This window comes from Cavia porcellus, unplaced genomic scaffold (genome assembly GCF_034190915.1).
Source record: "Cavia porcellus strain 051 isolate PalLab524CR breed Dunkin Hartley unplaced genomic scaffold, mCavPor4.1 scaffold_1, whole genome shotgun sequence".
NCBI classification, from domain to species: domain Eukaryota; kingdom Metazoa; phylum Chordata; class Mammalia; order Rodentia; family Caviidae; genus Cavia; species Cavia porcellus.
Genome location: NW_026947484.1, coordinates 33,672,432 through 33,697,877, shown reverse-complemented (window position 1 = coordinate 33,697,877; position 25,446 = coordinate 33,672,432). Strand labels below are relative to the sequence as shown.

At 35.2% G+C, this 25,446-nt stretch overlaps 1 protein-coding gene across 6 annotated transcripts in view; it reads right to left on the bottom strand.

The window, feature by feature from the left end:
- Positions 1–476: 476 nt before the first annotated feature.
- The window catches only part of Mipol1 (mirror-image polydactyly 1), a 283,729-nt gene continuing 258,759 nt past the window's right edge, over positions 477–25,446 (bottom strand). For all 6 annotated transcript variants that reach the window (XM_063246733.1, XM_063246742.1, XM_063246744.1 and 3 more), the window contains one exon: positions 477–4,921. In XM_063246733.1, coding sequence (XP_063102803.1) covers positions 4,855–4,921 — 67 coding nt within the window. In that variant the 3' untranslated portion in view covers positions 477–4,854. The remainder of the gene's footprint in view (positions 4,922–25,446) is intronic.

The following is a 25,446-nucleotide window of genomic DNA, read 5'->3' as shown; positions in this document are numbered from 1 at the left end:
AAATGCAGAATAAAACTGATCACAATATGGTCTTGGTGAGGTAACATGTATCACACAATATGGAGACCTCAGTTTTTAAAAAATATAGTTATGTAAAAGTTCAGATACCACCCATTCATCAAAATTTTGTCCCAAAGACTACTGTCCAGTCCTAGCCAAGTCCTCTTTTTACTACATATTATGTTACATGGTCTGTTAATATTTTTCTCACCCTGATTCAATAATCAAACAGATTATTGAATTAAGAGTTTTAGATTTCAGCTCTTCGTCATACAAAATTCAATACACATATTAAAAAACTATTAGCACTGCTGTGTAGTAGACTTGAATCAATGTATCATCTTCTAATTAAAATAATTTGATTTCCTTTCTTAGGTTCATTCTATTTACTCAAATATTTCCCTTTTAATACTTTATAACAATACTTTCATTTTATACCTAAATAGTTTTAAAAGGTCTCTAAGGTACCAAACAAATTTGCTCAGATTGACTTTTCATCTTTATTAAGCAAAGCATACACAGTTTAAAGGGTAATTTAATCTGTTTCCATACTGAAATACACTTTATAGGGTATATATTCAGAACAGTATCTTCAGCATTGTCCACCTATAAATTTGATAAAGATCGATGTTTAAGAACTGCACTGAAATGTAGGATTTGCAGTAGGGAATTTTGTGAAAATAAAAAGTAAATATATATTTTGCGTATTTGAGTTTGTGCATTAAGGTACATCTTTGTTAATAATCAGAGAGTCAAGAAAGTTGGGGCTTCCAAAATGATAACATACTCCAAAACTATATATAGCAAACAATAAAATTTAACATAAGCATATTAAGACTCCTGCAAAAGAATATCAACAGTGTAAATAACATTAATGATTCTCAAATATACACATTTATCATTGCCAAATTCCACTTCCGAAGTCCTACTTTAAAAAATAATGTCAACTTTTATAAATTTAACATAGTTTACATTAAAGTACATAACAAAAAAAGAAAAACTTCAAAAAAGTTATTCTAGTAAAAGGATTACAAAAACTTTTGTAACTTGAGACGCTATTCTGGAACGTATGCTACTAGTTCAAATATGCAAGCTCCAACTTAACAAATGTTTGAAATATTTGAGTTTTTAAAACACTGCCAAAATAAGCCACATCTTTCTAGAGATGACATATTTAGCTAAGCATGAGAAATAACAATTTTTTGATCATTTCATGTACTTTTAAAAAGCCTCAGAAACCATGTGCATTTTGAATAAAACATGAACAAAATGCCAAAATCACTGAAACCTAATGGTTGACTTACAAATGTTTTGAAAGGGAAAACGTAATTTTGTGTGTCTGTGAGTATGTATATATGAACAGATAGGCTGGTTGTAAATAGTGATTACCAAGAACATAATAATGTCTGTGAAAAACTGGGATTCCATTCAAACCACAGATTGGAAGACAAATGTGTTATAATTTTTTAAAAAATCATATAAAGCCTTATTAATAATATTTGAAAAGGAAAATGCATAATTATGATCTTTTAAAATACTAGATTTAAAAGTTCATTCCTACATAATTGTATACATGAAAACTACAAATTCTTAGTAATTCTAATTTATTTGTGAAATAAACATTCTATCAGTAAAGTGACCCAATAAAAGATTCTTGTTTCCTTATTTCATTATTTTCTTGTGGTGCTGAGGATCAAATCTAGGTCCCCATGCACTCTCAGCACACACTGTCCACGAGCTACAACTACAGCCCTCTCAGTTTTGGGGAGGGGAAATATACAAGGGATCAGTTCATCATTGAAAACATATGAGAATCCTTCTATATCAATAATTTTGGTGTAACTGCCTTGTCAATAGCCAATAACTTGGCTTGTAACTTTTTTAAAATCTCTAAAAGTTGCTCCAGGAGGTAGGGTGAGCCTTGAATTTTAGACTACCATTTTATAAAGCTATCCTGTCAGGTTTTAGCACTAGGTGAAATTAAAAGTAGCTCAAAGCACTCAAGGTCATATTCCAGTGGAGGCGGGGGCAGTGGGCAGCTTTTCCACCCCCAGTGAGAGGTGATGCTGACGTGGTGGTGTGTACAGACGCAGTGCACAGTACTGTGCTTCATGTAGGAAATGTGTAGATTTAGATTGGGGATTCACACGTGTGTCTATAACATGAGCAGCATAATAGTAACAGAAATTCTAGGAGTTAAAGCACGCACTATTTTTTTGTTACAGAAAAGTTTGGAGAGTTTGTAGTTATAAGAACTTAGTTCTAATTCTAGTCAGTCCTTCGAAAGTTTTAAGATACTCTGAGTCTGTTTTCTCATCTACAGGATAAAAGTAATAATAACAACACTAATACTAAAATCCGCAGAATTACTATTATATGATTTATTACTATTATATGGTTGTTGATAGGATCAAAGTTTTAAAGAGACGTGAAATTTGTAAATCAATTGTTAAATAGAAATTCGGTCTATTCTTTTTCTGTCTTTTCTCTGTACTTAAATATTTTCTGTCTTTTCTCTGTACTTAAATATTTTTTTACAAGAAATGGATTCTCATGTTACTGTAGGAATGAGACTTGATGTTTAAAGCAAACTTAAAGCAAGTCGCTGAACAAAGCAGATCACTTCTAAGTAGCACTGTAACTGAATATGTAGCTAATGAAGGCTATTTCTTCATACACAAAAAAAATAAAGACTATAATATTTGAAATATTGTTGATGGACATTTTTAAGTGAAAGAAATCAAGTCAATGTATGGCTGTTCATAGTTTGCTCTTGTAATTTTCATGTTCAAGAAGATGGTATATATTTTAGGAGATTAACCATAATGAAGAATATTTATACTTTAGAATAATAAGTTTCATTTTATAATGTATTATATAAAAGTTTTCCACATTGACTACATGAATTACGTGATCACATGGTTCAGTTGTTCTAATCTGATCAACTGGGTGTAGGAAGAGATGCTTGGAAATTGTAAAGTGTTTTTATATTGCACTTTGTGTTCTGAAACCCTAAGCAAACCTTAAGAAAAGTTTGTTCTTCAAGACTAACCTGAAAATTCAAGTTTACTTGTGATTTATTTTAAGAGGGCTCAGAAATGGAATATTTTGTAATAAGAACTCTTTTCTTTTACTTACCCCCATCTTCAGGAAAGTTTAAAAGGACTTGTGTCTGTGCACAGGGAGCTTCTATGGGTTACTAATTTAGAGCTCAGAGACAAGGCTCCATGCATGAGTGAGGTATTATGAATTTCTATGTTTGTACTGTCACTGGTGTAGGAGAGGCTATTAAAGGATTAATTAGAAAGCAAATCCAGTTAGTTTCTTTTTAACCCCTGTTGTTCTTTATTTTCTAATTCTCACAAAAAATTTAACGCAGGCAATATGAGTAAATTCAAAATTTGGATGCAAAGAGATGATCCTAACTGATAGTTTAATGATACAGATTTAATAAGGACAAAAAAGTATGTATGAGTATGTGTATCTCTTGTCTCTTGTGACAAAGCACCTCAAATTTTTTAATGAAGTAAAGACAAAAATGAGATAATTTCTAATGGTATACAAAAGAATAATACAATAAATTGTCCTTAATAAACTTACCCTGTAAATAGGCAATAGTATATAACTTAGTGTGATCTTAAAGATGAATTAAAAATGCAGTTACAAAAATTTTCATTGGACTAAACATTTTTACTAATTCAATTTCTGCTTGTGTATTTCAACTTGCTCCAGACAAAGTCATTTTCTATTGGTCTTTCACCTAAAAGGAAGGTAATTTTGTACAGCACAATACATAACATCTCAGTTTTATTCATATTATTATATGCTTTAGCTATTTTAAGTTACCTCTTAAATAAAAGAAAAACTAGGTAACCTGAACCAAATTGCAGGTTTACTTTTTCTTATGACCTTAACATCACACATTACAGTTTTATGGCACAGTATATATTGCATTCTCTTCTTCCACAACAAAAATTCAAATGTAAAAAAAGATAATAAATAAGAATGATTAACAGATTTGATGACTTCTTGCTTTTTAGGATACAGACATACTGGCACATGCTAATTTTCAAGCCCAAAGTGTCCCGGACTATTTGACAGAAACTTGGCAATTTCTTCAGCTTAAGTGGAGCTTAGATAATCACCCAGGCTCAACATTACAAAAATACTGACAATATGAATTTATTAAGTGCACATTAAACAATCTTTGCTTTTTATTGAAAACAGTCAGCATTATTTTTGAGTGAAATGAAAATCATGACTTGATGAATGTAATTGTGACATACTAAACTCTTACTAAAGCAAATTATACATTTCATTGATGGCATCTATACTTAATAGCCTTTAATACTAGGAAAGATTACATATATTAAGGAAGTGTCTGAATCTTTCTCATGAGCTAAGAAAAATACTCTGTATTAGAAATTGCATTTATTTGAAGTTTTGACCTAACACAGTGGATTAAGGCTTAGACAATATTTACTTTGCTGCACTTGGATTCAGAAAGGACCATATGTGAAGATATTATCCTGACCAACTTTACTATATCTCCACAGTGGTCTTATAGTACCAAGATTTATATTAAACACATTGAGATACAAAATAGATACAAAACAAACTGCAACCTTATAGATACCCATTGGTAAAAGTTAATATATTTGGATAAATAACTCAAGTCAGCAGCAAAGTGGTTAAACATTTGTGATTTGATTTTATCTCAGCTTGGAATGTGGTTGGAGTGTCCCACTTCTAACAACTGTTTGCTAAGTTAAGGCTTTTAGTGTTTACTCAGTGTTGAATGAAGCAGCCTGGTCACCAGATGTGATCGCTTCCCCCAGACTGTCGTTTTTTCAGTCAGATCACTGTCCTCATGGTCCCTGTGCCAACCTTTTTCCTCAGGACATCCACCAGCCTTTCCAACCTAAATTGAGAAAAGGGAACAGGAAGGCAGGGGGTGGGGGTGGGGGAGAAAAGTGCAATTACTGTCCCGAATGTTTTGGCAGAAAAAGAACAGTATTTACCCCTGACCAAGCAGTGTTGGTAGTCATGTTAAGAAACAAAGCACTACTGTAAAAGAGAGACACTCATACAGAGTGCGCAAGGATTTAACTTTAACTCAGATTACATCAATGTTAGATGTAACATAAAATAATATGATACTCATTTAAATACATTTATCTACTTGCATAAAGACTGTGAATGAACCATTTACAGTGCAAAGACAAAATAGCATACTAAGAGCAGATCAACTGCAAGCTGCTGTTTTTAAAATAAGAGAACCACATATTTTAATACAGAAATATTAGCAATGATACTTCTTACATAGGTAAACAAGTGACACACTGGCTTGTATGCTGAAATACTGTTACGCATTAAGTCTTAGCTGAAAATAGGAGTTAGATAGGAAAATTTCATGTTCCAGTAGCACTATAATAATTTAAATATATACAAATGATTGGACACTAATATAAACCAGACATTGTGTACATTAACAAGCTTTCTATTTCTGAGTAGTACAAGCTAGGAATTACTATAAAGGTTTTATACTCAAAGAAAAATGTTTTTTGTTTGTTTGTTTTTAATAAATTAAAACCCCACAATGTGACAGTCAAAAGTCCCCAAGTCTGTTCTGCAGTGTTCTCTGGCCACTCTATGGATGGGAGATCACATTCATGTGAACCAGGGAGTTTCACTTAACAAAAGATGATAGAATCAGACCATTAATTGGCTTTCTTATTTCATTTTCTGTATGGCAAGCATAAAACCTCAACTGAAAGTCTCTCTTGATGTTACACACAGAAAAGTCTTCCTTCCAAGTGAAAATCACAGCCGGAGTTTTCATATACACAACCTCTCCTCAAAGACTCAAAGCAGTCTAGTCTGCTCCACAGTTTGCCTCATTTATATGGATCCATGCATGAGAGTGCTTTGCAAATAAACACAGCACAGAGCTAGACACCAAAGGAATGAGGGGATCCGCAGTGCCATACATGCTCGTTTAAACTGTTTGGGAGTTTCAGGAGGGAATGGACAAATTAACCGCTCACAACTTAACAACTAGCTCAAGTGTATTGGAAAAATCTGCATGTAGCAAAAAGTCTATTAACAGAAAACAAGCATATAAAATTTTAAAGAAATTTAGCAATAATTTTAATAATAAAACGGTATATCATGCCTTAACTTATTATTATATATTCATGAAATCAGTCTGGAGGTACAAATATCTGAACTAGAAGACTCATAAGAAAATTCATTGCACTCACAGATTAATCTGAGCTAGTTGAGCTTTCTTTAGTGGTAAAAACTAGCACCATTTATATTAGTATGACTCATGGGACTATTGAATTCTGGGGACAAAGTTTTATTAACCCGAATTAAGGAAGAGGCAAAAATTCTAATGTGGATGATATATAGTATAAATTTATGCTATAAATTTCCTGCTGAACTCTGATAGTAACTTAAAATTGATAAGAAATGTTCTCAGTAGAAATCTTGAAAAGCCATTAATAGTATTTCTTTGCATAAGAATCAGAAAATGTTGTTTTCAAGTTGGTTAAATATAATCCCTCCTTAGCGTCAGGAATTTAGCTCAGTGGTGTAAGCACTAGCCTGGCAAATACAAGGTCATGAGTTCAATCCCCGGTACCAAAAAATAAATAACTACATAAACAAACAAACAAATTATATATATATATATATATATATATAATCCCACCTCAATAATATCACTTACACTATTAATAAACTTTCTTACAATGTAAACATAAATTTAGGCCAGGGGCATAGATCAGCAGTACAGGGCCTCTCTGGTGTTAGGCCCTGAGTTCAATTCCCAGTACCAAAAATAAATAAATAAGTGAATAAATAAACAAATAAATTCTACTTTGTGTAGTTATCATTATCATTGCTACAAATTCAGAATCAATAAAATGCTTAATCAATGATCAATCTGTGTTGTGCTTCTTTTGGCTTCTTTACAGACAGGCTCATCCTTTATTTCCTTTTTATACATTAGGACATCTTTCCACTTATAACTCCTATCTTGCTTGTTTTGCAATGCCACTACTGTATTTCAAGAATTGCTAGAGGAATCACATTCTCAGTTAATCCAGGTTGAATGACTTATGAAAATTTGATCTTTGAAATAAGAAAAATGTCCATGACTTAGTTTTGCAAAAGTTTACTGACTTCTGAAACACAGTGAAGCTCCTATCCCCTTCTTTATGAAATGGAATCCACCTGCCAAAGAGAGGATGTGCCAGCAGGAAGGTAGAAATGTGTGTCGCTGAAGCACCCTGCAGGATTTCCTGGAGGTATTCTTTACTGCCCAAGTCAGTAACACCCTTAAAACATTTGGACCTCACTGAACATATTACTCAGAGATATCCTCCCATGGGCTTCATGAGGTAAGTAAAGGGCTAATGTGAGGACTAGTATTTCTTCATTTTCAATATGAAGAAATTAAAGCACTTGTACAAAAGTTCTGAGGTAAAACAGTGCAAACATGTTTACAAGGTTCTGAGTTAAAACAGTGACAAACGTGGGCCTGGTTTCCTGGTTTCTGGTTCAGAGCTATTTCCATTAGGTTTTGCATTACCAGTGACCCACAAATTACAGGTTAATTGATTATCTGTTTTTGTACTATCATTAAAATTTTTTCCTCAAATTCTTAAGTCAGGTTAGAAAAATATTTGTTGGAATATTTCTCTTGCTATTTTAGCAAGAATACATTATAAGAAAGTAAATTCATGGTACTGTGCCAATATTAAATAATTATAATGCATTTTCACTATGATGTTTTTGTATCCACTTGAAAATTAAATTTACAGATATATTTTAGGTGGAAATCCTATTTTTTAAACCAATATTTTAATATTTTATTTTCTTTTAGATTTTTAAATATTCATTGTTCTTTAGAAATATTCAAAATTTTCAACATTGGCTGTTTTTTGGTGTACATAGTAAAAAAATAACAAAAGAAATAATCTCTATGAACTACGATGAAAATACGCTTTTCACATATTACTCAAAAGACATTACTTACTCCTTTCTCTCAACTTTCAAATTCACACTTCTATCGCAAAATGCTCTTTGAATATTTGGACTCAAATATCTCACTGCTTTCAAAATACGTCCTCTTTATAATACACAAGCCTCAGCATGTCTAAAACAAACCTATCTCACCTCCTATGCATATTTCTGTATTTCATTGTCTTGGGCGCTATCATTCATTCACTTAGTCTTTATGCTGGAAAAATTTAGAAAAGCTTGGGACACTGCATTTCCTTTTTCTCAGTTTAGTTTGGAACTAAAGAAACTTTGTACTGACACTACAAAGGTAGACGGTGGGAAGCAATGAAAGGGTTCCCATTCATCTTGTAATGTCATTTGCATTTTAGAAAGAGTCCACTTGCATGAATGCAGAGATGGGATGAAAGCTCAGCTTAGCCTCCACGTCAGGAGACCAGAAGACTCCTTATTAATACATTCTAGTGAGTACAACAATGTGGAAGCACTAAGTGCAGTAAAGCACACACTTAAAAATGGTTAAATGGTGCATATGTCATAATTCTGTTACCAAGATAAGCAAATCAAGACAGGAAGGCTTTAAGTACAGCTGCAGCAAAGCAGACAGGCAGAAGGGGATGGGTGTGAAAGCTATTTAGGATACTGAGTCAAAAGGATGGAGAACTTTTGAGAGCAAAATGGAATGAGTTAGGCAAGGAAAGGCTGACCTCTAGGCATCTGGTCTTACTGACTAGGCAAATGGTTATACTCTAGCCAAAACAGTGGAGAGGAAAAGCAGCTTATTTCTGCTGGGGGAACGTGTGTGAGGATGAGTTCAGTCTGATACTTAAATAAGTTGAAGTGCTGTTGAGATATATAAATGGGGATATTTAGGTACATGGATATAAGAGTTTGTGTTAAAGGGAGAATCTTTGTTAATTTTCAGTTCCTAAACAAGTACTTGCTGAGTAATTCTTATTTAAGGAGTACTTTCCTACGCCCTGATTATTCAAAGAATAGGACATGCTTATAAAAAGCAGCAAGATGGGAAAGATCTTTATATGAGTAACTCTAAAATGTTATTGTAAATGCTGTAGTAAAATAAAAAAAAATGAAGGGCAGAAGGAAAATAGAGCCTAATGAAACAAATATGTAAAAGAAAGAAACTGGCAAAGGAATTTGAGAAAGGATAGTCAGAAAAGTAAGATGACCAAATGTGGGTGCTGTAATAGAATCCAGACCGGAGAACTTCAAGAAGGGCGTGATTCACAAGATAGTGAGTGGTTCACCAAGAGCAAGGTGAAAAGTGACCATTTGATTTAACTGTCAGGAAACAATAACGTTTATCAGTGCAATTTGAATGGTTTTACCGCAATGGGATTAAGCATGTGTAGAATGTGAAAAAGTGAAGAACAGACATTTTTATAAGAGGTTGGCCAGAAAGTAGAGAGGATTACAGTTATAGAGTGATGTCTGGCTGAGGGAAATTTTAAAAAATGGAAGATTTGAATATATTTATAGATCATGGAAAAGGAGATTACACAGAGAGATTAAAACGTGAGGGAAAAGATAATTGTTTAGGCAGAATCTCAGAGGATAGAATCATAAGCATGATTTATAGGACAATCTTTGAGCATATCATGGGACAACTTTTCTTTTGAGGCTGAAGGAGGTAGGATAAATGCAACCAGAGGGTAACTTTGTAGGTATAGGGAAGGACACTGACAGGAATCAGGCCTGCTACTTTCAATTTGCCCCATGGAGCAGGAAACACAGGTCTCGCTGAAAGCACAGATGAGAGAAAAGGCTGGAAAAGCACAACGAGGTTTTAATACAATAAAAGGAGATGAGGACTATGGAAAAGGATTGGTAGGTGGGCTGATGGTGACCTTCTACAACCAGAGTGTAATTTTGTAGAAAACTTTGCCCATCATAGTATTATAACCCTCCATCAGGTCTATGTATTGGGGGTAAAGAGAGGAGGGAAAATTGTAATAGTGATTCAGAATTTTATGGCAAGTGGTTTGGTAATGAGACTGAATATCATAGGGAGAAAGTGATTATGCCTCGAACTCCGATTATGTAGAGAAGAAAATAGGTCCATAAATTGCTTATAGCTTAGGGAAAAAATGGAGGATGCAAATGCCGGTCTTGTTTTGTGTTACCACTAAAGAGTACAGACAATTGTGGCGGCACTTGCCTGTCATTCCAGCTAGGGAGGCTGAGGCAGGAAGATTTCAAATTGAGCACAACTAAGAAACTAAGTGACACAGAGAGAGAGAGAGAGAGAGAGAGAGAGAGAGAGAGAGAGAGAGAGAGAGAGAGAGAGAGAGAGAGAGAGAGAGAGAGAGAGAGAGAGAGAGAGAGGACACAGAGAGATGGGCGAGGGCACACCTAGGAAATCCCTGGGTTCAAACCCTACTTAAGAAAAAAGCAATGGTGGAGGCCCTGTGGGCTGGGGAGAAGCAGCAAGGAAGTCATGCGGCCTCCCTGTGATCCTGCAGAGACCCTGGTGACAAGGAGAAGCAGCAGGACAGCTGCCTCCACCTCCTTTCCTCACCCCACACATAAGCAACCAGACTTACCCAGGCTGAGATGATAACTGAAGTAACTGATGTAGGGAAGCAACCTGACATTTATGTTGTTTGGTTCACTTTGCAGGCCTGGGGCTGACAGTCTGAGCAACTATTTAGAAGATAACCATATGCGATATAGTAAAGATGGTGGATTTCTTACTGTCTTATCATGGTTTTGTTTTAATTTTACTGTTCTGTTTTACTCCCTTTAAAATAATAATGATAAAAAACAGAGAAATAAAAGAGAAGAAAAAACAGCAAGAGTAGTGGAATAAAGATTGTTGTTATTTTCACAGACGTATTTTGACCTTAGGATTTCAGAGGTAGAAAATTTCTGAATGGTAACAAGATCCAGGGGGAGTAACTAAGGTTGAGAAGAGGTAAAGGCCCTTAGCATTCAAGAAATAGAAGAATAAGGCAGACTGATTCTTCACAAGGATGTTAAGTTCCTTAGCATGAATACAGCAGATTAGAAGACACTAAATCAGATGTCTCAAATTCACACTTGTCATGGTTTGTCAGTGACCCCTAAGCCTCACGCAATTATGTGTTTGTGATTGGTTCATGTGGTGTGAATGCTACACCCACCTAGGGGTGGAACCAGGATATGATGTAACAACAGGAAGAAGGTGTGTCTCTCTCTCTTGCTGGTTTCCACCTTGCTGTTTGAAGCCACCATGAGCTGCAGCCTCGCCATGCCACCCTGCCTTGGAGCCAGCTGAGTATGGACTGAAACCTGCAGGAACCATAAGAGATAAACTTTTCCTTCCCTAACTTTGGGCATCAGGTGTTTTGTCTCAGCAATGAGTAAAACGTAACCAAGACAACAGCAAATTGATGGCACTGATTGATCAGCAGAAATCATTAAAAAAGAAAATAAAGCTAGGTGATACAAACCTTAAAGAAGCAAAGGATTTTACATGGATGCAGAAAGTCTGATGGCACGAATGGGGAACCAAAAGAACTCTTCTTATTTTATGGGTACTGACAGAAAGAGTAGTGTGCAGTAGGCAGCTGGTAGATAAGTGTCCCTGGTCAGCTTATGATGCAGGTAAAATCTGAATGTAACATATTCAGTGCAGAAGTTGGGGACAGACTTGAGGCATTAATAATGGGAGGAAGGTTCCAGAAAGCAGGCAGAAACAGCTGAGATCTGAAGGATATGGGGGGGGGGGAAAGACTGGGAGAGAGGAACCACAAAATTGTATACAAGAGGACAAGTAACTGATTGAGCTTACTCACTCCTCCATGGAGAAATTGTAATTAATGAAATAAAAAGCTTCATGTTTAGTTTTAGCCACAACTAACTGAAAGATATAAATACACAGTAAGATGCACACCAATTCATATAAAATGTACATACACATATTCCTGAATATATAAAGTCATGGCCATATAAATATGAAGACAAATATATGCTCACAAAAGTAAACATAATAAGAATATCAAGGCAAGAATGCAGTTGAGAAGAGAAGAGATGGTATACTATTCATATTTGAAGGAGACCACAGAATGCATTTTTAAGTGAAAAGATAAAGATAGAAGTAGATGGGAGAGTGGGCTGAAAAGTCATGATGAATAAAATAGAAACAAGAATTAACAAAAAGTGGGAACGTGGAGTTGAATAATACATAGTCAGAAAATTATCCTTAATTTTAATAAAAAGTCTGTCTCCTTGGGTCTTCCACTAATTGCTTTAGGTCACTACTTTATTGATCTCCTGCTTGAGGGTTTTTCAAGATGTTTAGTAGAGTTCTCATGTTTCTACTGTGTCTTATTTTTCCAGACTAATACTTGCGATTCTTCAAGTAGCCTTGTATATGAAAGTTACAGATTACTCATCATCATTCATTATTATCTGTGCAACTTCTCTAGTGTTGCACAGATAATAATCTGGTATCTGGTTCTTTGGTGTCTTTAAAATACTGACTCCCATATAATAATCCAGTCTGACCCCCATATAAAAACTCAAAAGAAAGTGAAACCCATCTTCCCTTGACCTGGAAATTCTATCTTAATGCTGCTATGTTTCACTACAGGTTTACACTGAACTGTGGGCAAATGATACATCCACTAATACTCCAGTCTGCTTTGCCTGTAAAGCCCAGCCAAGCCTTTCCTTTTTTGGACACATCAATTAATATTATTGTATTAGTTGCTTATTTTGCATAATAAACCATCCAAAAGTTAGTGGCTTGAAACAACAGCTACTTCATTTAATCATGTCAATTTCAGCTTGGCTCAGCTGGGGAGTCTGGCTGCCAGTCTGCCTGGCATCACCCAGGCGCATGTAGTTAGCTGGAGCTGGAGGAACAGATGCCTCCTGGTTCTGCTTTCTAGCTCGCACTGTAAGTGACATCTTACTCTTAAGTAAAGTAGCCCAGATTTGCCAACACAGTGGGCACAATTTAGAAAGAGAATGCTGGAATCAGTGAAGTCTCTGAAGTCCCTGTTCACAAGCTATACAGTATCACTTAAAAAAAAAAAATTGGTCAAAGTGAGTCACAATCTAGCTAGATTGGAGGAGAAATAGATTCTTTCCCTTGACAGAAGCTGCTATAAACATCCATGTCTCTATTTATTCCATTAGAGTACTGATCATATATGTAAGACTTTTCAGACAGATTTCCTTGGTAATGTAGTACATTTCCCCAGCAATTAATACCTTTTGGTATCTATCACTTTTGGTGCTTATCAGTCTACTTTATAAAAGTAAGAAAGAAATTTGAGAAAAAATTGTTGAACTGGTAACAAACAAAGATAAGGTTAGTGTCAACCCTACAGAGCACATTATGTATTACTATTTAATTAGCTATGGTTTCTCTGAATTGTGCAATCATTTTTTAATCTTGCTCACAAAGATATTTCTGTCTGTCAAATGACATCTGAAATCAAGATATAATAGACTTTGTCAGACATGGTGGCACATCCCTGCAGTCTCGGCACGCAGTGGGCTGAGGTTGGAGGACTGAGTTCAAGGACATTGTGAGATTATGTCGCCAAAAAAAGATTTTTATTAGATTTTATTATCTTTCCTTCACAATCTCCCCTAAAAATTGCAAGGAGAGTTCCAGCTGTATTTTGTCCTTTACAGTATCTCTAACATAATTTAAAATTTTTGATTTTAAAAGAATACATTGTATAATTTTACCCAGGCCTTAATTAAGACTTTGTAAAATGCATGTCAGATTGTCCTTTGGATTCTACTTAGTCTATGGCAATAGTAGTTCGGTGGATGATTCTATTAGGAAAGTACTGTACTTAACAGAAGATAATAGAACGCTTTTGCTTAAGCTCCTAACTTAACATTACAAAGTGATTGAGATAATAGAATGAATTAAGAACAAGTTATACTTTTATTGGGACTTTCATTTTGCTTCACAAAAGTTGTTAAATCATATGTAATATTTATAAGAAAACACTAGTAACAAGCCTGACAGCCACGCCCCCCCCCCCAAGGATGGGGACATTTTGTTCCCCATTGGGGATATTTTGTTCATCATTGAATACTTGGTAATTAGCAGAATAGGTTTTCAAAAATCAGGATACTCTTTATGAGTATAAATATTTATACATAATTATAACAAGTTGGAAATAAGGATAATTTTTATTTACATTCTACAGTAATGCATTCAAATTTCAATGATCAACCTTAAAAGTAGGTTTCAAAAATTTAAAAAGTCCATTTCTTAGTGTAAAGATTTACAGTAAATATTTTTATTTAGTTAACAGTCTTTGTAGAAGACTGTTAAATGATAGTTGTCTGAAGAGAACAGATTTGTCCGATCTTCAATGGAGAGAATTGTGGGGATTGGTGGGAAAGAGATGAAATTCTGCTCTGAGAACAAAGTCAAGGTTATTTTGCATGAGGAGAAATTTAGCTAATGGGATATAAGTTATTGATCCTGAAAACCAGTAACGTCAGTTCTTTGTGATTTCATAATTTATCCGGGGAGGGAGGGAAAGAGAGAAAAGGACAGAAGAAGAGGGAGGGGGAGGCAGTAGGGGAGGGAGAGGAGACAGGGAGAGAGGCACAGGGAGGAGGAGGGAGGGAGGAAGAGGGGGAAAGAGAGAAGGAATCCCCATGGCCTGGGCTGCTTACAGATCTTGCATGTGTAAAGGATCAGGGTCAAAACTAGGCAGGCATAAAAGGATATGAGAAAAGCAAAAGTAAGACTCATTTTAACCATTTTACTTCTAATTCCTTTGATTTTTTAAAGAATGGAAACAGTATTAAATGATACATTTTTTTAAAAGGCTGTTGATTCCTGGAAGTATTCCTCTTTTTCTCCTAATCCTGGTACTTTTGTTTTGCCCCTGCTCCCTCACTTCTAGGACAGTAGTGGAGGACCTATTGCAAGTTTTTTTTTTCCAAGACAAAAGACATTAATGCATGAGTTGTTTCATTAAAACTAAAACCTCATATTTACATTTAATTGCAGCATTGGCACTTAGCTATAAATAAGCAGGGTCTGGCTTGCAGTTTGGGCACCCAGTCTCTAAAAGTTTCAACCATCACTGTTTCAGGACAACCCATAATGAGCATTTGCTTAAGATATCTGAAGTCTAATAAAAAATACAATTCTTTGTAGCCTGAAATGGACTGTTCATTGTATCATTGTTTTATTTAAAATGTGTCCATTTTATAGTCATTTATTAAAAATTAAATGACAAGTTATTTCCTTCTTAACTATTGTTTTTCAAACTGCTCAATTACATTGTCTTTAAATCTTTTCCTTTATGGAGAACTGATCCTTGGTTTCAAGAAAAGTATACAATAAACAGGAGTCTGAATATAATTAAAGACAGTTTTAGACATTTGGGAGTCAGTGTTTCTTTCTGGTAGTTTAGAATACAAAGACTCATCTTTCTAAAACAGCAAATTTAGTTCAATTACATAACCATAAAAAGGCAGTCTGTGAAATTTTTATGATGCATACTCAACATAAGATATGCTTCATTTAACTACGACTGCCATCATAACAACATATAAAGAAAAATGTTATAAAGGCTTATACCACATACACCGCAGAGGGGAACAGATTTATATTTTTAACCTCAAAAATAAAATTCATTCCAAACATTTTTAGTACTTCACAGACAAACCATTCTGAATGCGTACAGACTAGGATTTTAAACCAAATTTCATTTTTCTTTGATTTTTACAGGCCACTTGTAAATGCAATTTCCATTCTTTAATATCCATTCACTTCACAGTTAATACTTTTTGAATAATACAGATGACTTGAAATTAAATCAGATACATCTTTTTTTCATGCACTAAAGTTAGTACTAGAGATTAATGAGCTTTATTCTCAGTACCTGGCTTATTCTTTGGTAGTCAAGTAAGTGACACAGGAACACATTAACTCTTTCCAATTGACAACACTATTTACTACACTTATTAAACACAGGCAATAATCTTAAATATGAATTATATCTAATTCAAATTTATTTACAGTGAGTAGTTTATTCATATGATTTTAAACTTAGAGCATTTGTACTGTTAACAATACCTATAGTAGCAACCTATAGTTACTGGGCCTTACGGAATTCCAGAAAACGTTATGTAAAGTCATTTAAAAACTATTCTTTTGTCTTAATTGGTAAGCAATTTTTATCTAGTTGCAAAAAGAACAGTCTCAAACTTGCCTCCAAATTGTTGTTTGTATGAGGTTGATTGTAACTCAAGATTCTTGGGTAGAGGATTTTCTAATACCACACAAAGCATGATGGACAAACACTGTAACTTCATATAATTTTTCCTTAGATTAGTTTAGGTAGAGGTAATATGCAGTGTCTATCATAGTATGTGCTTTGTTATTCTTTTGAGTCAATCACCTAGACAATATTAATAATAGTTGCTGTAAATCTTTGCTAATTGCCCATTCCATCTTGTGCTTTTAAAAATAAAATAATTAGTAAATTCTCCCTACATTCTGATTTCACCTGCTTATATCTGGACTCTTAAATATTCACAGCCAAGCTGGTTCAGACAGTTCCTCCCAATCTGAACGCCATCAGCTGAGGACCTGCTCCTCTGTTTTCCCAGTGGAGAAGTTATACATTGCCTTTTGAAGAATGACACCTCAAACCACAGCCTTGACATTTGGCCTATCTTTGAATGGCTTGAGATACAGCTCTTAAAAATAATCTTTATGATTCAGAGTAACTTTGGACATTCTGACTTTTAGCACTAAACTCCACAGGAAGAGTTTAATTATGTGGGAAATGGGTTATATAATCTAAACTGCTACCATTTCAGAGAAATTCTCATGGGTATTTCTATTATTTTATAGAAGAATCTGTAGAAGCCTTTCTCTTCTTTGGCAGTTCAGTTCCTAGAAGCCAATTTTGATGAATTTTATATTTGCTATCTGGCACTACTGTTCTTAAATTCAACTTAATATTTTTTCTCATAAGTTTGTAAGTTAGGGTTCACAAAAAGAAAATGAAATTAGTTCTTAGCATGGAACTAAAGACATACGATTAATGGTACTGTGCTGTTCTTATCTCTTAAGCAGAAACCCTTAAAATATTGATTTCTTTACCCCTTCAAATCTTTGGTGACCCAATCGTATTTTCTCTCTAGTATTTCTTATAAGAATCTCTTTTATTCTCAATGCTACCAGTGGACAGCAGCCTACCAGTTGTCTATCTTATATTATTAAGATCACTTTTAGCTAGTACTATTCCTCTACCATCAACCTGTGTCAATCAGTCATCTGATGCTGACTGACAGACTTACATTCCTAACATGCCATTCTCATCGAGCAATCATTGTGGCTCTAAAAACTCTATTATGGTTTTTTTCCCCCTGCAACATGAAATCTAAACATCTTTGTAAACTTTGAAGGCTGTCAGTACTACAGCCAAGCCCTGCCCATCTGAGGCTATTCCATGGAAACCTCCGTTCCTGCCAGGCTGATTTCTGATGTCTCCTCTCAAATTACCATCAGGCTTGAGCCTCTGCCACACCCATGCTGCTGCTATCCTCTCTACTAACCTCTCTTCTTTCCTTTGTGCTCATTTGTATCTTACCCATTCTCAGGACCCAAATTAATTTTTCTAGGAATCTTTCTTTTCTTGTGTTATCTGTACTGAACAACAAACAGATTATTCTGTACCAGTCTATTCTGTACAATAGTAAATGAATGAGACGGAAAATATATTACTACTGGATTCTCTTTAACCCATGATTTTAGTTACAGAAATCTGTATCCTCTTCAAATATTTAGGTGCAATACAGGTATGTTAAAAGTAGCAGTATTTGGGAAAGTCCTAAATACCAATGCTATAAAATTCTCTGGGCAAAAGAAGTATGGGATATGTTCAGTGTATCTCATCAAGTTTAATACTTGAAAGTGCTAATATATGATGCAAAGTTTTTGATGAGCTGTCTTCCTCAATATCTTGTCATAACACTAACAGAGATGAAAATAAAACCCAAATTTATTGCTTTTCTTTTTCTTTCACTGGTCCACATATTCCACTAAATCCCTTCTTTTCAATAAGTGATAAAATATTCTTAATTCCATACAGCAAGTAGTCAGCCTAAGAAAAAACCTTTTGTATTTATGTTTGCCGTGAGATAACCAGGAGAAAAAAGTTGCAAACTATAAGCAACAAATGGAAAGAGTTATTCATCATCACATCTTAATCACATTTGTCCTCTTTTTGCCAGAAAACCCTTGCAAATGGCAGGGCTTGTAATGTGATATTCATACACCGAAACATTTAAATAATTCACATGAATTTGTCAAAGTGCTGCGTATGCTGAGAAGAGAGGATGACTTACTATCCTTGAAGCAAGTTATTAACTGTTTTCTAACCTTTCTCAGTTTACCCAGATGACTGCTGGGCAGTCCTTGATGGGACATACAACTGTGCCCCTTCTGCCTACCCATTGTTCTGCTCTGACATCGACCCTTATCTTTGAAGATTATGAAAAAGACTTTAAAATATAGGAAAGCACAGGAATTCCTGAATAATTTTCTCAGTACTTGTACCACACACACTCACGTACATATATGTATTATAGTTTAAAATGTAGACATTCTTACCATAGAAACTCTTTATGATAGTATATTTTATAGAGATAAAATAAAATATTTAGTGTAAAAAATCTTTATCCTATTTTTCTTTTCACATACTCAATGAGAGTTAAAAGTCCTCAGCATCCTAATGGTATTTTTATAAATAGCTTAATTGTGTTTCCTTCCTCCCATCTTCCTTCCCTCCCTTCTCCCCTCTTCTCCCTCACCTGCTTCCCCTCTCCCCCTTCCTTTTTTGTGCTAGAGGTGGAACCCAGGGCTTTGCATTCACTAATCACACTCTCTTACACGGAGCTACATCTCTAGATTGTCTTTTTCCAATTGATAGAAACCCTTTCTAATAATTGTAATTACTTTGTAATGCACAACAATTCTTCTTCCATAACTCTGTAATATGTGCAGATATATACAAATATTCACCTGCATGTTTACCGCAGTGGTTTATCAAAACAACTAAGTATGCAGTAACAATAGATTAGTTTTAAAAAGTTATAATGTAACTTTACAAGAGATTTAAAGCATTTTAAATTATTTAGTGCAAGAATATATATAATGAAAGAAATACATAATTTTTTAAAGACATCATAATTATCAGGTGATACAATTAGTTTATAAAATTGTGTTTAATGTATGAAAACATTTCATAAAAACATCAGGTTACTTAGCTACATTTTAAAATCTAAGACTAATTTATGTTGCTTTTGTAATCTTCAAAATATACATAGTAAAATAATTGCTTTTATATGTTTAGCCTCTCAAAAAGTTATTTGTATTTCTTTAACTCAAGGTCAGCATGTATATATAACTATTTTCTTTAAGAGTAGCAAAATTTATTGAGGAATAGGAATGGGAATAGAAATAGTTCCTAGGAGACAGAAAGGGTCCCAAATGGGTTGACGCATAACTATTAAAAGTAAAAAGGAAGCATGTATTTAAAAGAGGAAAATGTAACCGTTTCCTCCTTTTCTCATTCTCCTTTAATGTTTGCTGATCTTCCCACAGGTATGGGGATCTTATAAACCTGAGGGAAGAAACGAGGTTTAAAATTTACATATGGCTGTGGGATTTATGTGAAATACATGTGCTATGTAGGTTTTACAATTTTACTTCTTCTTAACAGCTAGAAATTCCCCAGAAAGATAAATTAGAGGACATATAGTTCACAGATATGAAGAACTATTTACTTTATTGTTTTTTAACATAGTAAATCAAGACTTTAATTCTTAAAATAGTTTTTAGAATATTTAAAAAAAATAATTAAACTGAGACAAGTTTCCCTTTACAGTCAAGGCTGTCTCAGGTGCTTTGCTTTAATCTCCCACACCCAAACGAAGCCAATCTAGCATCGGAGGGTTCAGACCTCTCATCCTGTTTTGATCCTGTTTGTTTTATACTTGAAGGATGTTTGCTTTGGAAGAGGAGATTTATGGCTGAAGAACTATGACTAAAAAGCTTATTTGCTAAGATAAACCAATCTGAATTGGCATTAAAGTATGAAAACTATTATCTTCTAGTCTTCTAATTAATAAAAACAACTCCTTGCTTCAAGAAAAAAGTATACAAAGATCATGTAGAATTTGAATGCTTTTTAGGTAATCATAAATAATAATAAAAATAATAATAAAAATAAACCTTAAAGAAACAACTCAAAAGAAGACAAGCTGCCTTATCATAGAATACAACTTAACCAATAAACCCAACATTGTAAAAGAAATAAAAAATGATTAAAAATAACATAAGGAAAGTTATAAAAAGCAAAAAAGCTTACAGTATATAGAATAAAAACTGATTTACTATTCAAAAAATATTTATAAATCAATAAAAATAATTCAATCCATTACAAAAATGGAAAAAGGTCATCAACAGGAAGCACACATAAAAAGGAAAATATATTACCAATGTGAATATAAAATGCTTAACCTTATTGTTAAAGAAATGCACACTAGCTGGGGATTTAGCTCAGCAGCATAAGCGCCTGCCTGGCAAGTGCGAGGTCGTGAGTTCAACTGCCGGTACCAAAAAAAAAAAAAGCACACTAAAAAGAGATACAATTTTCCATCTGTCAGACTGGAAGGTCAACTACTAAATAGATTTCAGGCTTGGGGAAGTAAGCATTCTTGCAAATTACTAGTTGTTCATATTTTTTTTTTAGATAAAGAAAATTTGGGAATATTTAAAATTCAAAAGCATATTATTTGAATCTTAAAATTTCATTTCTCTGAATTCTCAGAATTGATCCTATAGAGCTATCAAAAGAAGCCTACAAAAATATTTGAGGAAGGCTGTTTACTTATAACACAACTTGTAATAGTAAATTAAAAAATATTCAGTTCTTTTCTTGCATAACTTGCACTCTAGTCTATAAGAGGTATATGGATAGAGAAATTTTATTTAAAAGATTCAAGTTATACTTTTTGTTTTATTTTGGTTTAAGTGTTGGGACTGAATCCTGAGTGTTATAAAGGGTAAACATGCAATGTACCATTGAGCTACCAACGCCCCACATGCTTCATATAGTACACTTTCAATGTTTTACAGTATATTGATCAGAAAAGAATCAGCGCTTGTAGTCTGGAAAGTCTCTAGACATGATGGTTAATCTAGATTATCAATTTGATTGGCTTGAGGGAGGCCTAAGAGATTAGAGCACGCTCTGGAGGTGTCTGGGTATGTTTTGGGGGCATGACCTGGGGATTATATCAGGTCCCTGGCTCCTTTCACTCTGGCTTGATCCTGATCTGTGTTTCTTGGCTGCCATGAAGTAAGCAGCTTTCTTCCACCACTTGCTTCCACCACAATGATTCTGTGTTGGAGCCAACTCACTATGAAACGAGACCTCTGAAACTGTGAGGTCAAACAAGTGTTTCCTCCTCTGTGTTGTGTAGGTCAAGCATTTTGGTCCAGCAACACAAAGGTGGCTAAGATACTAGGGAAGCTGATAATTTGGAAGAGACTGTAACTGCAAAGTTATTTTTTATTTTCTAGCACTATAAAGACACACACATTTGCCTCTGTCTTTGTAGGGTACATAAGAGTATAAATTACTACTTGGGAATAGGTAAAGTATTTCACAAAAACAGGGATTATACTCACCAAGTTGTGAAGAATGAAATTGTGGGGTATGTTCAAAATATCTTTGTTTAGGGTTCAATGAGAAATCAAGGCTCTACATAATTTTAACTATATCAATATCTCTGTGTTCTCCTCTAGTAGTTCATCCCTATTATAGGCTAATTAGGGTCTCCAATAAAAATATTTTTCTTATTTTGAGCAGGGCAAGTACTCTGCCACTGAGCCACATGCCAGGACCTCTAAGGATATCTCCTGAAAAGAAAATTACAGTTTTCCATCTTTAATTTGCTGGCATTTGACTTTTTACTTAGCCCAACTAAGAGCTGGTTATGCACTTTACTGAAAATAAAACTTAACCAACTTCTGAAGTTCAGGAGAAAAATTAACAGCCATGAAATAAAGTTTTGGGAAAATGCTGCCATACTGTAAGAAGCTTCCAGCTTCACAGATAATCATAACACAATTGGCCTGGTCCATAAAGTTACTAAGCCAGGTATGATGCACAAACCTAGGATCCTAGCATTCAGGAGGATGAGGCAGGAAGATTGCAGTGAGTTCCAGGCCAGCCTGGGATACCTAAACAAGTTCAAGACCAGCCTGCACTACAGAGCAAGACTCTGCTTCAAAAAAAATTTACCGTAACGGTACTACATCAACCATATAAAGTATCATATAAACCACTACCCTGACCAGAGGAGGCCTCATAGGAGCTTAGAGAGGTTATATTTTGTTATTACAATTTATGTTCTAGACATGCATCTGAGCTGAGGTTTGCTCTGTGTTATCCAGGTGATGGGATTGCGAAGATGTTGGTTTCTTTAGTTCAGTCTGTGAGCTTCAGCCCACTTCAGCTGTCCCCATCCTGACAACTTCGGAAGCGAACAAGATGAAACTGCTGAATGTGGCAGCAGATCATTTCAAGTTTAAGATTGGACTGGGCTACCAAGTGAGCACAAGGCCAGCTTGAACTACACAGTGAGACCCTGTCTCAAAAAAGCAAAGGATGAAACAGCTTTTTAAACTAACCATGCAGGCCTTTCCCACAATTTGGCATGCACAAACAAAAGAGATTCTGATGACGAAGCTGCCTAAGATGAAGTCGGAGTGTACATCAAAACAAAAGAAAAACTGACATTTAGGTGCAGAAATGGACTATGTTGAAGACAGGCTATCCCATTAGCTTGTCTTCTATAATTCGAACATCAAAGGAATTTGTGGCCATGTAGAAAACTTAATATTTGAAATTTGGGGACTCCTCTGGCTGTAAATTCCAGGAAAATTCAGGAACATGCTGGAGTTTACTGAAGACACTATGTGACCGTCACATGCTTAAGGGTTAGAATGTGTGGCAGTCTTGTGAATGAAATGGTGCATTTTGAAAATGAAGCCAGTTGAGTTTGAGTCCACAAGTGGCATTTTGGTATTTGGAACCTCATTAGTGGACATAAAATGAGAAGTCATTGCCCTCTTTGGGTCATTGTTCTATAAAGAAAGAAAAAAAAAAAAAACAAAACCCTGCTCTGTACTTAACTTTCTTACATCCTTTCTGTTAGAACCAGTTTCATGAAATCTGCCTTCCTGCTAAGAGTTCAGGAAATGAGTTAACAGGTGTGCACTAATTAGATCTTTATTGGATGGCTTGAATTTATATCTCCCTTGGCATTTTCCCAACTAGAACGGGGGCTTCTAAAATCCAGAGGTAAGCAATCCTTACTGTTCACACTGACATGTTGGTATATGGCCCTTTTCCGTTTTCTTCCTCTCCTCCTCCTTCCTCTCCTTCTGTCTGTCTCTCTCTCTTCTTTCTTTCTAGACATGTTTTTGCTATGTTGCCCCAAGACTGACCTCACACTTACAATCCTCTTGCCTCAGACTCTCAAGTTACAGGAATTACAGGTATGTACTACTGCATCTAGCTTTGCATGATATTTTTATTTTTTTTTCAAAATTGCATTGTCAGATACCCAATTTGTGTATGCTTCAACAGTTTCAGGTATCAAAAGGTGAGAAATAATTCACCTTAAGAGAAGAAAAAAACTCATTTGTTTTGTTGCTCTGCAAGTCTCTTCATCATGGAGCTGATGGCCAGACCAGGTAGTGCATTCCTATAATCCCAGAATTTGGGAGACTGAGGCAAGAGAATTGTTGCGACTTTGCAGTCAGCCTGGGCTACATAGTGAGACCCTGTCTCAAAAACAAACAAACACAAACAAACCAACAAAAAGGAGCTGAGTTAAACTGTTTTAGTTGGAAGATCTCTTAAAAGCCATGTAGCCCATTGTTAGGAATTAAAAACTGGTGGTCAGCCTGGGATTTAGCTCAGCGGCCTAAGTGCCTGCTTGGCAAACTCGAGGTCATGAGTTCAATCCCCAGAACAAAAACAAAACAACAGCAACAAAAACTGGTGGTCAACTTAACACCAGCTGAATTAAATCAGCATGGTGCTGAGCGTAGATGGTCCACCTGTGGAAAGTTGCCAGCACCAATAGAAACCTGGAGAAGAGCGAGGTGTTGTGAGTTCCCCTACGAGTTGCTGTTTGAGCCATTGGTTCTCCTGGAGGACCTTGTCATGACTAGCTTCCCCAATGTGAGTTCAGCCACTGGAAGAGCCTAAGACCTTGTTGGTGCAAGTGGCTGTGGTTCACTTTGCGGGAGCTCTGGTCCTTACATGGAGCATCGCTTCCTGGCTCTGGAGGGGAAGCCATGTACCACTTAATCTCCAGGAGAAACCCATCATGCTGGTTTCCTCGTATGTTCTTGACTATGCTTAGCACTGGAGAAGCTCAGGATCTCTGTGTCGCTGAGGATGGCTGCGGTGCTTTTCAGGATAGCCCTGGTCTTTATTATGAGCGTGACTTCTTGACTCCAGGGTAGAACACTCAACCTACCAGAACAGCTCCTTCACCCCATTGGCATAAATTTTCTAATTTCCACTGCCGACCTTTGGGTCTTCCCAGTGTGGATCCATAAAACAGTCTGGCATGAGTCCTTCTCATGGGCTCTAGACCTCCAGTTGGACTCACAGGAGGCATTGTCATGGTCTCTAGGTTTTCACCTAGACTCATGCAGGACATTGCTGTGGGATCCAGACCCTTGGCTGGATATTCCAGGTGTTTAGTGTTGTGGACACATTTCCTGCACTTTCTTGTGTTTAACTCTAGGTGACCATCACAGAGCATGGGACTTTTTCTTAAAATTCTCAGTATATGTATACTTTGCAGTTCCTAAGTCCAGATGCTAAAATTTTGAAACATATTTGAACCTAACACTTTTATTTAACTTACTACCAATTTTTTTTTTGGTACTGAGGATCGAATCACAACCTTTTGCTTGCCAGGCAGGTGCTGAGGCCACCTAAGCTAAATCCCCAGTTCCCAAACTTTTCTTTTTAAAGTTTTCCCTTTAAGTATTTGGTTTATTGGTTTTCCTGGAATTGGTACATTCACTACTCTGTGAGATATATATCAATATATACTTTGTGAGAGTTGATTCTCATGAATTACGGTAGCTAAATTCCTTTATTCTGTTTAACAAAGTATCTGGAGCAAAATGCACTAAAATCTAGAGTACTAGTTTTATGTAAATGTTCATGATTTATCATTAATTGTTGATCCACTCATAATTTGTATGTAGACACTGAGTTATCAATTAAAATCTGATCTCTTAAAATAAAACTTACATTTAAAAAATGTCCATTTTTGTCACTGTTCTGTCTATGTAACTTAAGCAACTTTTGT